General features: G+C 44.0%; 3 protein-coding genes across 6 annotated transcripts; 1 reads left to right on the forward strand and 2 right to left on the reverse strand.

The window, feature by feature from the left end:
• Positions 1-721: 721 nt before the first annotated feature.
• nsun3 (NOP2/Sun RNA methyltransferase 3) lies at positions 722-5,308 on the reverse strand. The gene is made up of 6 exons (XM_037484256.2): positions 4,897-5,308; positions 4,290-4,387; positions 3,660-4,168; positions 3,117-3,271; positions 2,448-2,566; positions 722-1,774 (listed from the first exon to the last, which is right to left on the reverse strand). The coding sequence occupies exons 1-6, from the start codon at positions 5,023-5,025 to the stop codon at positions 1,438-1,440; spliced, it is 1,347 nt and encodes a 448-aa protein (XP_037340153.2). The 5' UTR covers positions 5,026-5,308; the 3' UTR covers positions 722-1,437.
• Positions 5,309-6,914: 1,606 nt separating this feature from the next.
• Positions 6,915-9,565, reverse strand: LOC119226368 (ATP synthase F(0) complex subunit C3, mitochondrial-like). 4 transcript variants are annotated; one of them, XM_037484300.2, is made up of 5 exons: positions 9,451-9,565; positions 9,061-9,151; positions 8,211-8,282; positions 7,517-7,716; positions 6,915-7,293 (listed from the first exon to the last, which is right to left on the reverse strand). In XM_037484300.2, the coding sequence occupies exons 2-5, from the start codon at positions 9,097-9,099 to the stop codon at positions 7,179-7,181; spliced, it is 426 nt and encodes a 141-aa protein (XP_037340197.1). In that variant the 5' UTR covers positions 9,100-9,151; positions 9,451-9,565; the 3' UTR covers positions 6,915-7,178. The 4 variants fall into 4 exon arrangements, with proteins under 4 accessions (XP_037340197.1, XP_037340178.1, XP_037340188.1 ...); XM_037484281.2 differs by having other exon boundaries at positions 9,420-9,500; XM_037484291.2 differs by lacking the exon at positions 9,451-9,565 and adding an exon at positions 9,266-9,413.
• On the forward strand, positions 9,524-13,471 carry rrad (Ras-related associated with diabetes). Its single transcript, XM_037484269.2, has 5 exons — positions 9,524-10,509; positions 10,751-11,141; positions 11,743-11,816; positions 11,935-12,139; positions 12,532-13,471. Exons 2-5 carry the CDS (start codon positions 10,769-10,771, stop codon positions 12,807-12,809), a joined length of 930 nt encoding a protein of 309 aa, XP_037340166.2. The 5' UTR covers positions 9,524-10,509; positions 10,751-10,768; the 3' UTR covers positions 12,810-13,471.
• The last annotated feature ends 240 nt before the right edge of the window (positions 13,472-13,711 follow it).

Genomic DNA, 13,711 nt, shown 5'->3' on the forward strand with positions numbered 1-13,711 from the left:
ACGCGGCGATGTGGGGGGAACATCAACAAACCCGAGTTCACGCAAAGGTCAGCCACATGGTTAACCTCAACCAAGCCCCACTTCATCTCCACATCTCGCTACTTGACAGCTGCGTTGAGGTCTTGTAGTGTTGTAGGAAATGACGACCCCCGTATCAGAACCCAAAGCTGCTTTTTCAAACACACACAGAAGTGGAGCGAAAGTGGGACAGCCATATAAATCGTGTCCATGTCCACACGGCGCCGTCGGTTGAAACCGGTGCAAGCGGCCTTTCGTATTTCAGTAATCGCATCCAAGACGGTGTCTCAGAAGCTGCCTTGCTCCCAACCACCAGCTTTATACAGAAAATAAAGGCCTTAGCCTCAAACAAATGCCTTTCAACAGTGAGCTTTTGTCGGTCTGTTATTCTCAAAAGGGTAAAAATATGTCCTTGTATGTTGTATGAAGCAGCTGTTTTCAAAACAACCTTCAGCTTCTGGTCCGAGCAATCACAGCCGGATGAAAAGCTTCAGCCCTGCAATGAAATGGTCCAGTTTTCAGTGACGCCAGACGAGAACCGTCCGCCCACGTAATGAGCCACTGTAAGAGATGAAATCACTCTGCAGGGAGGTGCGAGGACAGATGAAAGATTTCTGCCAGAGAGACTCGAAGCACGAGTTAATTGAGAATAGAACAAGAAAAAAGAAAGTGTTGATTATAGCATTACTGCTCTTCCTAGTTATTAAAGTCATCTTCCCAACGGGGAGCTTATAGCTTTGGGCTTTTTAAGCATTATGTCAATGTGTTGACATTTGGCTTAGTGCTATGGCACATGGATGTATAAAAACAAACACAAGTTAATAATTATTAATCATAGGTGTTTAGAGAGAAACTTTAAAAATGTTTGATGCTGACTCAAGATGCAACTTCATTTAGTGACTAAAGGCTCTAAAGGATGGAGATTCTCAATGTGAGGTTCTGTGGTACAAAGTTATTTAATGTGATCTTTTTCTCCAAATAGAAAAAATGCTGACACTCACTCCTAATACAATCCTCCACTGTGGATTCATTTTTAACATTGACTTAGATCAATTTTATCACACAACGTGGAAACAGTTATTAATGTGAACCACTTCAAAAAGCATGTTTGGTCGATTTCATCTAATTCTACATGCGTAGTCAGTTGTTTCCATAGAAGCCTTCAAAAATCAATCTGAACAATAAATAGCAATAATAAATAAGAAGAGGGCGGACTGCAACATCTACAAGAAAACCATTAACCCTGAAATTACTGATTGTTTTGTTTAGGAACACAAAATCAAATCAGCGTGTTTGTCAGTTTAAGTGATTGAGTTCCAGGCGGTAATTCTAACCCACAGGTTGCAGCGGTTGCAGGAAGGAAATGTGTCCGCTAAGCCATTTGAAGCCACATGTCTTTTATGCACAAGAGGATGCACACTATTTCCTTCTTCTAATCCGGGACAAAAACATGGGTCCCCAGGTCTTGCCCGGCTGAGGAACCACTAAAAGGCCGAGTCGGTGGCGATAAGAGGACAAGGGAGCGTTGTGTGGATGCTGGGATGGATTGTGAAGTGTCTGACCACGCCCATGGTGAGTAGTCCTAAATGTAAAGTATTTTGATAAAGGAATGCCAATCTCCTCCCACAGGTCTTCGGGTTCCGCCTCAGGACAGTCATTCAGCACTGTCTGGACCACGGCAAAGTTCTCAAAGCTGGACAGAGTGCAGGTTGAATAGACCACAACACCCCCTGGACGCACGGCTGACAGCGCAGACCTGCAGTAGACAGTAGACAAATACTGCACTCAATGACAAGGGACTTCAAAAGACAAAACTAGATTGCCCATCAAAGACTTCTTGCAGGACTTGAGGACGTGTGTGGAAGCTGTGCCAAGTGTGATAAATCAGTGTTGTTTGGGTGTAAAGACTTTAAGTTTGAAAATGAAAAAGGATCAACATGGTGACGTCTCTTTAAGAAGGACAACGTGAAGTCCTCAGACCTCTGCAGTGTCTCCTTGAGGCTACATTAAATGCTAATGGTTTTGCACATCCAAAATCGCTGACTTAACTGTACTTAAGTTGCATTGTGGGTAATGTCGGTGTCAGGGTTTGAAAAGGAAGGCAAAGTAAGAACTTATCTCTAGTTCTGTACTCTGCAGAGTTGCATACAAATTGTAACCATAACTTAGCGTAAATGTTTATTGAAAGTAAATCCTTTTACTACCTGGTATATTTGCGGTTTGACCACATACAACACAGCCGCCAGTAGTGTTAAGCTATAGTGGAATGAAATGATTCACGATGGCCCGTACAAACAAAAAACGCTTTGTGCCTTCAGACATTAGCGGCGGTGTGTCCCATATTATGAGCAATAACGTGTCAGGAGATAGAAGGGTACACCAAGGGTAGCACAGAGCAGACGCTCCACTTTGTTGGGGATTGGACTCACCTAAGCAGTTGAGCCTGGAGCGCAGGCAGCCTGGCTCTCTCCTTCAGCCTCTGTTCCCCCTGCTCGCTGCCACAATACAACCAGCTCCTGTCGTTGGAACACGGAGAATCGACCAAAACCTGCAACACAAGAGAGAGAGAGAGAGAGACATGTGAGCCGTGGCCAGTCAAAGAGCTCAAGAGCGTGGCGGCAGCGAACCACAGGAAGGATCGCTGAGGAAACGCTAAAGGGTCTGTAATATAATTTTAGTTTGTGAAAGATTTATACCCAACTCTTAAAAACGTCACAGCCCAGCTGAGAATCTTCCAACAAGTCGGTCCTCTACGTCCCAGTAGAGCTTGAGTCTGTTTGTACTACACTGATGCCTTTCAGTCTTTGTTCACAATGTGTGTTACTAACCTTTTCATTCTGTGGTTTCCTTTTTTTCTATATTTAGGTCCTATATCAGCAACTTTGAGTCTTTTGTAATCTATTTGTCCATTTGCCAGCCCATTCGTGCCTCCTATTTTGAATAAACAGATTCCTTCTCTTTTGTTGGGCTTATTAGCTTCGTGAGACGTGCTGTTCTCATTCATTTAAACCACGGCCCTTGAAGGAACTGTATCCATTACACACTGAAGCAAAATTCAACCACATGCTGACATAAACATGACGCTCACTGGCCCCCACCTTGTCATATGTTCCCGCCTCACTTTTCCCGAAAGATCGTCCGTCCTGTGCAGACACGATCACTCTGCTGGTGAGCGACTGCGACAAGAAAGACTCCAGGGTTTTGGCCAGCCAGTCCCGCCTCTGAGGATCCGGTTCATTGCAGCAGAGAAGAGCTGCAACACGACCATGGCAGCGGTACTTGTTGACAGTATTCCACACAAATAGGCTATTAGACGGACAAAATATGACATAAACTACACACTTTAAGTACACAAGAGAGAGCAAAGCTTACGAAACTTCAAAAAAGGGTCATAGAATTTGGTGTGTATCGAGATTCCTTTTACAATCGCCGTAAATGATTAGGCTATTTAAACCTTAAGAATAGCAAAGAATATGTGTATGAGAATAAAAAACATATAACAAATACAATATATAAATATTTAACATGATCTCAGTGTATAACCTAATTTTATTTTTAACTGTACTAAAAATTCTTTTGCATGACTAAAACAAGATGAAATAATAGTTTGTAAAGTTGTTGAAAAGCGTTTTGTGTTTTACCTGGAGTGGCACATTGCATTATGGCTAAGGCTTTGCCCCCAGGGGCAGAGCAAAGATCCAACACCTTCTCCCCATCTTGGACTTTCAAAGCCAGCACTGGAAGCAAGGATGCGGCATTCAGGAGGAAGTACTGCTTCAGCTGGCCAGGCCTGTGAGCCTGAGAGGGAAACCGCAGTGGACATGGATGGATGTAACACTGTAGTGAGGGACGGGACAAACCGGGCGAGGGCTCGGATTCAAGGTCCTCATCGAGCGCGGGAGACTTGATGCCGGGTTGGATATGGGAGCCGTTAGGAGGGCACTTGGAGATGTAGTCAGAGTCTTTTCCCGCTCGGTATTTGGAATGTGACACCGTTGAGGGGTCGCTACCAAGCGCCGTGAGGACACGGGTTTGCGGAAGCATGGTGGAAAAGCCCTGTGATTGGAGGATCTGTGAAATGCCGGTCACAGTGCTGAAGCGGTTGAGCATGACCCCATACTGCCAAGAGTGAGGGTCCAGGAGCACGGCTCTGCAGGAGAAAAGCATTCCTCAATTGATTCATTATTGGCACAAACCCAGTCTTTGTGTAAGCTGAAGTAATTGTTGAAAGAAATTGCCAAAAAAATAAAATTGCCAGAAAAAAAAAATACCTCACAGATGCCCACAGGTCTCCAAGCTCCTGACTGTACTGCTCGTCAAAGCGGTTCAGTATTGCCTGACATGAAGATTTTTCTTTTCTTTTTGTTTCCTGTTACAAATAGACAGCAGTGAAAATGTTACCTTGAGATTTATCCAGGAAAGGCACATCATGAGGCTGTAGCCACAGTCGACTCGGCCAGGCCTTTGCGTCAGTAACAACGTGTCGCCTTCTATTTAAAGGCTTGGTATTCTAATGTTTTACTGATCTCACTGGTTCAAGACACTTGAAGAGCGAAGTACCTTCTAGTTTCAGATGGACTTTCCCTTTGTGTTCCTGAAGGCTGAAAAGGCTGCTGTATTTGTTCTTACTCACTCACTACCCCTGGTGGATTTAAAGTGTACCATCTGTTCCGTTGTAACGACTTATACTGTAGGTTAAGTATGATTGGCTAAAGGTAAATACTCCATAATCCCTGCGGTATTAGCTGACATTTGTATCCGGTCTGAGAGAAAGGCAGCCGTAGCTTTCGTAGAATACAGTTGAAGAGGGGAGGATTACTACACCGGTTTGACCCTTTATTCGACCGGACGAGGCTGAGGATGACCGTGGATGTTTACCTGGTCACGAGCTGCTCCGTTCCGCTGTGAAACCAGCGCGTGACCGGAGTGACAGTTAACCGACCACCGGAACCGCCGCAGGGAGGGCGGGAGCTTCCACGTGCTGGAAGTATGGGGGGTTAAAAACATATTTAGACATGTAGTCTTTTTTTAACGGCCTAATTTACTTGTCCAATCCATTTTCCTAACTGGTGTGGCCCTGTTAATACCTCCGTGCGTAAACCTCAGGCACGAGTACGTTTGTGAAACCCGTCCGACCTCAAATCTTGACTGTGTCTTTAGTTCCACCCGACGAGAGGCGGATTATTTTTGGCCATCTCTGCGCCAGCGATTTGTTTTTTAGGTTGGTTGTGCTGATTGGTGTATTAAACAGTCACTCTTTTTATTAAATGACAGATTAAGAAGTTTTTACAAGGGGAATGTACGGTGGCCGAGAAGGTTTAGACAAATACAAAAGCAACAACACAACCGCAAACGCCACAACGCAACACGAACGCCACAACACAAAATACAAAAGCCACATCACGACCGCAAATGCCACAACACAACACGAACGCCGCAACACGAAAATACAAAAGCCACATCACAACCGCAAATGCAACAACGCAACACGAACGGCGCAACACAACACGAAAGCGAAAACGGAAGTAGCTGCCCACCGGAGCGAGCGTATTTTGGAGGAACGCACACGGGAGCGAGCGTATTTTGGAGGAACGGAGCTGGAGGATGCCAGATCGTTTAAGAAGTAAGTGAAACATAATTCCTTACTTTAACTGTAGCCGCAAGGAATCATGTTTCACTTACTTCTTAAACGATCTGGCATCCTCCAGCTCCGTTGTTACGTGCCGACTGGTTTTTGAACCTACTGGTTTGGCTACGCGTTTAGATGTTATTAAGAGAGTAATCCTACTTGGGCAATGTGCTAGAAAACCTGACAGAACTATGTATTTCACGCTACGCCACCAAAAACCAGTTGTCTTGGCTCACCCTGAACCAAAAGATGTTCTTGCCACTGACGATTTGCAATTTCATGATAAGTAGTGAAATCAGTAGCGGCATTTGACAGCTCGGTTGGCCGACGGCGTAGCGCCGCCGTCTTATGAAGTTTTGCTATTTTGCTCGACTGCGGGTTCGAATCCAGGTTGTGGCGATCTTTTAATAAACGTATGTTCTTTTATTTATTTCTTTATACGTGGCAGTGATGTAGTGCTCACTTATACAATCATAATCGCTGCATTGGATATGGGATGCATTTTGAACATTTTCAGCAATATGTTTGCGAATGTGTGACGGATCAGGTGACCGAGGCAGACAACATCTGCCTCTGTCGGAGCAAAACAAACACGCACGCGTAGCCAAACCAGTAGGTTCAAAAACCAGTCGGCACGTAACAACGGAGCTGGAGGATGCCAGATCGTTTAAGAAGTAAGTGAAACATGATTCCTTGCGGCTACAGTTAAAGTAAGGAATTATGTTTCACTTACTTCTTAAACGATCTGGCATCCTCCAGCTCCGTTCCTCCAAAATACGCTCGCTCCCGTGGGCGTTGCTCCAAAATACGCTCGCTCCCGTGGGCAGCTACTTCCGTTTTCGCTTTCGTGTTGTGTTGCGCCGTTCGTGTTGCGTTGTTGCATTTGCGGTTGTGATGTGGCTTTTGTATTTTCGTGTTGCGGCGTTCGTGTTGTGTTGTGGCATTTGCGGTTGTGATGTGCCTTTTGTATTTTGTGTTTTGGCGTTCGTGTTGTATTGTGGCGTTTGCGGTTGTGTTGCTTTTGTATTTGTAAATTAGTAGATTCTGACACCAAGGTAATTAACGCTATTATACTGGTTAAATTGTATGCTATTATGATCCACTTCCATCTAATGTGAAATAACATTTTTCGTTTATTGCGCTTTTCTACATTTGGTGTCTGTTGGGTGGAGGTAATGCACACGCATGCTCTTCAAAATTGTTGTAAGCCAATACAATTGCTGGAATAAGCACCACTACTACTCAGAAAAGAACCAAAACAAAGATGATGAATTAAACATTTTACTTCTGTTATTGGTTGCATGTTTAACAAAAACATTGGATTGAATATACAATAATGGCAAAACCATCATTTGAAATGATTCCGGTCTGCCAGAGTTTCTTACATCAGTGGGTCGACAATCTTTAGCTTTAAGAAACACCAATGAACAACCATGGGCAACACGATAAGCTGACATTATCATACCATTCAAGGGCATCTCAAACAACTAATTCTTATCAACATTGTGATGTATTCCTTTGCAGCACTGGTTTACATGGCAAACAGAATCAGGAATGCAACCATCAGACAGAAAAGACCCATAGCTTCAGAGAGAGCGAAGCCCAAGATGGCGTAAGAGAACAGCTGCTGCTTCAGAGAGGGGTTCCTATTGAGAGAGAGAGAGCGAGAGAAGCATCTGAGACACATTGAAGCAGCTGAGACACATTAGGTCCATCAATGACCCAACATATAGATAAATGATATTTTTCTACCACAAACGTATGCCGTTATCAAGTTTTACCTCCGAAAGTTCCATAAATATTTATATTAACAAAACTACCGTCTAATGCAGGTTGGTGCCAATGTCCTAAGATAAGAGATTAATTTACCTGGCATATCCGATAATAAGGCTACCGAACACTGTTCCAATGCCAGCTCCAGATCCAGCCACTCCCACTGTGGCAGCTCCTGCTCCAATGAACTTTGCAGCAGTGTCGATGTCGCGGCTCACAGCACTAGTCTGGAAGCTCCGCACTGCCACCTGCTGCTGGGAGGCTAAAATGCTGTGTGGTTCCAGGAGTGAAGCACACTGAAAAACACAGACAAAGGGAAGTTACTAAACAGAGGGTCAGAAAGCTGCTAAACTTTCTGAAACGTATAACACTATATACATATATATATTTAACTGAAATGTCAGCAAGAGGTTGCAAGTGTTGCCACTCAATGTCAGACGCTTTTGTTACCTCAGTATTGCAGGTTGCAGCCACTTTATCTGCAACATTCTCAGCCATTCAGACTACTATATACTATAAATCTGATATACACATGTGCTGCTTTTACTGACAACAAAATCTAACGCAAACACAGCTCCATCTGTCATTGAGTCATACCACTTTTCAAATTCATATACAATATGTAATGGAGCTTCTCAAAAACACCTGCACCTAAATGCACGTTTCGAAACAAAGGAAAGGGATTAGCAAAGGAGACGGCTGGAGCAGTGATTGCTTTAGGGTGCCCTTCCTCTGTGAACACTACGAGGCCATAAATCAGTCCTGATTCACATCACAAATCGCTGCCTACCTCGGCTTTCCTAGCATCAGAGCCTATAGCTGCTGCCACTGGTCTGTACAGTGCCCGGGATCCAGCACGGACCTGTATGAAGAAGATTAAAACAAATTTAGTTGACAGTCGAGCCCCGATAAAGAGACATAATCTTTGTGTTCAAGCAGGTGAATACTTTGAGGTTAACCTAGAAGAGCAGTCTGCTGAGTTTCCCTCCTGTGACACTAGACAAGTGTCAAATCACCAATAAAGACACATTCACAGTGGAACAGCCGTGCGTTTTTTGCGCACACTTTTTCAGTGGGGGTTGGGCTTTTACAATGGTAGGGAAAACACTGATCATATTCTGTATCTGATAATGTTTTACAAGTAATATCTTGATTTGAAAATAACTACATCTTGAATAAATTAAGTTGAGTTAAATGTACAACATTTAGTTCTTAAATATAGCTTACAGGTAGTACAAAATGGAAAGAGTGCACTAACATGCATTGAAAATCTATAGCATTAACATCAGTTTTCAACCATCTATGGGTGCTTCTGAATGAGACAAACACCGTTTGAAAATGAATCCTATAGGCTTCAGAAGAGGGACACGGGGGACTGCGTAGGGCTGAGCTCTGCCTCGGCGGTGCTCACAACAAGGACGTCCTTGCAGGCGTGAGCACGGACCGCTAACGCTAGCCGACTTTAGCAGGGGGTCAAAGACGGCTAGCTACGTAGCTTAATGCTAGCGTCAGCTAGCCCAAACGATGCTGCCGGGAGCTCGCCGTGGGAGCCGCAGACGGCCATCGTTCAGCACGCTGTCACGACTCGGCACACCGGCGGGATAAATGGAGCCTCCATTCATTCGAGCAGGCTTACTCACCAGAGAGGGCGTGGAGACGAACTTAGCACAGGCGTACATGACGACGGGACGTGGTGGTCAGGTCAACCCAAGGAGCCGGCGTCGATTCAGTCTGCGGGCGATAGAAAGACACACGTCACAAAGACGAAGCAGGATGCACCTGTGAATACCGTGCTAAGGTTAAACAAGAAAAGTGCAACGCGTGAAACTTTACGCGGACACACACACGTAAGGTCAAGATTAGCTGCAAACCGAACAATGTCGCCAAAAAGCAGATAGGTTTCGAAATTAGAGGAGCTCGGTGGTGCTTTGGTTAGAAGAGCTAAAAAAACACCGCGTCAAACACAAGCGTCACATTTAGCGTTAAATGTTTAACTCACGGACGGGTCGTGACAGGCGGCTAGCTCTCACCGGTTTGTAGAGGTCGAAGACACGAGCGGCTTGCGCATGCGCGGTGTCAGTCTATGAGTAGACTTCCGGTTTCCTGATCTTATACTATTGGACGTGTAATAAGGACATACACGACCAAGTGATAGTATATTCTGTTTAAATGGCTTTTCAATTAAGTAAACCAGGACGTATCAATTATTGTTTCACAACGGGACAAAGCAGAAACTACATGTTGGAGTTTAAAAATATCCAACTTTAGTGTAAGGACCACAAGATGGCAGCAATACACCATGCAGAGTCTGATAACTGGAGAAAATACTTTTTTTTTGCAAGGAAATATAAGCGGACTTGATTTCAGACATTACGGTCGGAAACATAGGCATGCATATATATTATAATACTTGTCGTCTGTATAATTATAATATAATCTGTGCTCATTGTATTTGGATGCCAAACTGTTTTAATTTTGTTTTTTAGTGTACATCCACATACAATTAATGTCAGCACCGGGCTCCCAGAGACTACGGGAACGATGCTATTGAACATATTACACATGCAACAACCCCACATTTAAATGAAATTACCATGCTAGTTTTTGTATAATTGTAGCATTGATCTCCTCCTTGCAGCGACCACGAGGCATATATATATGTATATACAAGCGGGACCATTTACACAACTGTCTGAATACGCTCTAAACCTTAACGTCTCGCATCTCTACATGTATTTCCCAAATTCGCATTAATCATTCATATCACTTTAGCTTTAAAGTGGGCTTCTCCTCTTCCAGGATTCATCACTGGTCGCCCCCTCAGAGGTAAACTCCATTTGGTGAAGCGGAAGGGAGATTCCTCTGCTGTACCAATCATACACCCCCACCTCTGTATGATGGTGCCGTTACGCACTACTATAATAAACGGAGACGTGACTTTCTGTGGCGAATCCCTGCTGACGTCACTCCCAGACCCATATAAATATCCCCTGCAGCGCCTCTGAACTGATCAAACAAAACCGCTTTTTCGAACTACAACTCCTCAAAGCCAAGGAATATTGGATTTCCCTCTTTGGATTGAATTGGCAGTGAGTATCTTTAATAACTAGTTTTAGGCGTTTTATTTTGAGATGAACTGATTAACGTGGTCAAATCGATATTTCAGAAATACAATACTGTATATTTTCTTTGTAATGGGGTACTTAGCGAAATATATGTTTTAATTGTACAACACTTAAACGTGCGGCATCATCTTTCGCCATGTTTTACACGTTTACACGTGAGTGCACATTAAGAGCACAGATTTACGCATGTCAAACGTATCCACAGATCCTCCGTCAAGGCGCAATGACTTTGAACAAGGGTGACAAATTGCGAAACATGGACAGGAGAAGAGGAAGCATGCCGTTCCCCATGACCCTACCCAACCTACACCGGCGGAGCATGCCTGTGGACGACCGGGACCTACGCTCCGCGATGCCCGAGACCCGGCAGACCGACGAGCTGTCCAACCTCCTGCGCTGCACGTCCTACTCCCCGAACGAGGAGCACCGAGGCAGCTACGCGTCGGACTCCTCCGACTCCGTCATCTCCACCAGCAGCGAACCGGAGGCCCCGGTGTACAAGGTGGTTCTCCTCGGGGAGCACGGCGTCGGCAAGTCGAGCCTGGCGCGCGTCTTTGGAGGGGCGGAGGACGCCTGTCACGACTGGGACGAAGCAGGTAAATTGTGATGCCGAGTCATAGCAACCGCACCGCCACCGCGCCGCCTATTGTCTGTGGAGATACAGTGTGACTATTAGGACAGTCAAAGTTCCATTTATTCAACAGAATACTTAATGGCTCAAGATGCAATAACTTATGCTTTGGGATGCCACGTTTCAAGAATGAGGGCTCTGAGGTAGTACTAAGCACAAAGGCTTTGCAGGCCACTTATTGCTCTTTAAATTATTTTAACCCAAAAAATCAAAACCACTGCTTAATGAAGACGTGGATTTGTTTGAGGGGAACGTAAACGCATTATGCTATCTCAGAACGATGTACTGTTTACTTGATGGATTACAAAAACATTACAAGTTTCAGCTTGAGTGCACAAATATTGATTATTGCTATTTCCATCTACAGCGAGTACCAGCCCTCCCCTCTGTAATACAGTTGTCAGAATCACATCCAATATCATAATGTGAAGGAAAATTATCAAAGACTAACGACGAGCTGTGAGCAACTTGCTTCAGTGAGATGTAGCAAAAGACATGTCCTTTTACATAAAAGATACTCCTCCTCTTTGTCAGTGTGTGTAATATTACATTGTTTTGTTCTTCAGGAAACACTTATGACAGATCTATTGTGGTGGATGAAGAAGAGTCATCCATTGTGTTGTATGACATCTGGGAACAGGTGAGTTATACATTACTTGACAAACGCTCCATTTATATTAATGCATCAATATTGCATTAGGGAAAAGATGCATCAGCCATATTTGATGCTGAATCTGCTCTGCGTTTCTCTCTTGAAGGACAACAGCCAGTGGCTGCAGGACCAGTGCATGAGGATGGGTGACGCCTACATCATCGTGTATTCAGTCACAGACAAATCAAGCTTTGAGAAGGCATCAGAACTGCGTATTCAGCTGCGCCGGGCCAGGCAGTCCGAGAACATTCCCATTATCCTTGTGGGCAACAAAAGTGACCTGGTGCGGTCCAGAGAGGTGTCTGCAGATGGTAGGTCACAATCATTCAATCATTTTGAACCTAAGATATACCACAGATGTATGATGTATTAAGATAACATAACCTTTAAGCTCTGGGGACGGGGTTTAGGACGTTTGGTTGCTTGAATACAGATTTAAAATGTATCATTTGAAGCAAAAAGGCTGTTTGTGAGGCTTTTTGTTATCAAATCTGCCAGTAAGCCTACTGGTCAGGCTTTACAGCTGGCCACATGTTTCACATGACTGCTCAGGTAGAGGCCACGCCCACTTTCAAATACCCAGTGATATATTGGAAACTGTTATCCCTAAATAGGGTTTCCATTTCCCTCTTTAAACAGTAATCAGCTCCCACCCTAATGTGCCTCTACTCAAAGTTGCTTCTCCATATGTTCTTCATCGCAGAGGGAAGCGCCTGTGCAGTGGTTTTTGACTGCAAGTTCATCGAGACGTCTGCGTCCCTTCACCACAATGTCCATGACCTATTTGAGGGCATCGTCAGACAGATCCGCCTGAGGAAAGACAGCAAGGAGGAGAACGCACGACGCATGGCCAACTGCAGGCGCAGAGAGAGCATTGGCAAGAAGGCCAAGCGGTTTCTGGGCCGCATGGTTGCGCGCAAAAACAAGAAGATGGCTTTTAGGCAGAAGTCAAAGTCCTGCCATGACCTAACAGTTCTCTGAGGAGCAGACGGGACGGACGGACATGTTTTTCTTTGACCTTTGAAGACCGGATGCTGTGTGTGTTTTAACACTAACCCTAAAGGACAAAAAGAGCTGTACAGAAAAATATTTTTACTTTGTAGACACCAACCAAATGCAAAGAGCAGACAGAGATAATAACAATGACACCATTCAAGTCATATCACGACCATGGTGGTAACCTGCATGAAGCTTTACAAACTTTTTAAAAAAATAATTTCTGTTTCCATTAAACATGTTGCTGTCATTATATGGCGTATGTATGAATAATCCACAGAGGCTTGTTATTTGTAAAGAGTTGCACAGATTGCCTTGCAGTTGGGTTATTGTTGTACTCCTTTATTGGAGGAGAGTGATGTAAATACTAAAACCTAAATAACGTGGAATGCATCCTACATCTCATTATCTGCTAAGACATGGTAAAAGGAATCCCAATACTTGGTCATCTGGAGTCATATTTACTTGAAACGTGGTACGCAGGTTCGTGCCCCGGCAAAGTTATTGCGGACTAAAGAAACGAGAAAACTGTTTTTCTATGTTGTTCTATAACATTGAATTCAGGATGTGAATGTATGAGTTAAGCAATAAGTTATAGAAGTCTTGTGAACCTCAACATTGTTTAGAAATTCTTTGTTTACCTTGATTTCCTTTTTCAATAAAATAAATGAAAAACATCTTCTGTGTTATTAATTCTTAATCCTTAAGTGTTCTGCAGAATCAGAGAGAAAAGAGGTAGATGTTGTTCAGGTGATATATATCCTCATGAATATTAAATTGATCGTATCAGGAAGGAAACAAGGTAGTTAAGCATCCTTCTGAAGGTGTTAACCATTAATCCACCAAAGGAATACAAGTCACAATGTTCCACTCAATTTAAACTCCTC

The sequence above is a fragment of the Pungitius pungitius genome, chromosome 4 (genome assembly GCF_949316345.1).
Source record: "Pungitius pungitius chromosome 4, fPunPun2.1, whole genome shotgun sequence".
NCBI classification, from domain to species: domain Eukaryota; kingdom Metazoa; phylum Chordata; class Actinopteri; order Perciformes; family Gasterosteidae; genus Pungitius; species Pungitius pungitius.

Excerpts from the sequence above, each read along its gene's own strand:
- nsun3 (XM_037484256.2), bottom strand. The coding sequence starts at position 5,025 with ATGTTTTTAACCCCCCATACTTCCAGCACGTGGAAGCTCCCGCCCTCC. Across the intron at positions 3,272-3,659 it reads AATGCAATGTGCCACTCCAG|CTCTTCTCTGCTGCAATGAA; the intron begins GTAAAACACAAA and ends GTCGTGTTGCAG. Across the intron at positions 2,567-3,116 it reads AGGCGGGAACATATGACAAG|GTTTTGGTCGATTCTCCGTG; the intron begins GTGGGGGCCAGT and ends CTTGTGTTGCAG.
- LOC119226368 (XM_037484300.2), bottom strand. The coding sequence starts at position 9,099 with ATGTACGCCTGTGCTAAGTTCGTCTCCACGCCCTCTCTG. Across the intron at positions 7,717-8,210 it reads CTGATGCTAGGAAAGCCGAG|TGTGCTTCACTCCTGGAACC; the intron begins GTAGGCAGCGAT and ends TGTGTTTTTCAG. Across the intron at positions 7,294-7,516 it reads CTTATTATCGGATATGCCAG|GAACCCCTCTCTGAAGCAGC; the intron begins GTAAATTAATCT and ends CTCTCTCAATAG.
- rrad (XM_037484269.2), top strand. The coding sequence starts at position 10,769 with ATGACTTTGAACAAGGGTGACAAATTGCGAAACATGGACAGGAGAAGA. Across the intron at positions 11,142-11,742 it reads TCACGACTGGGACGAAGCAG|GAAACACTTATGACAGATCT; the intron begins GTAAATTGTGAT and ends TTTGTTCTTCAG. Across the intron at positions 12,140-12,531 it reads CAGAGAGGTGTCTGCAGATG|AGGGAAGCGCCTGTGCAGTG; the intron begins GTAGGTCACAAT and ends TCTTCATCGCAG.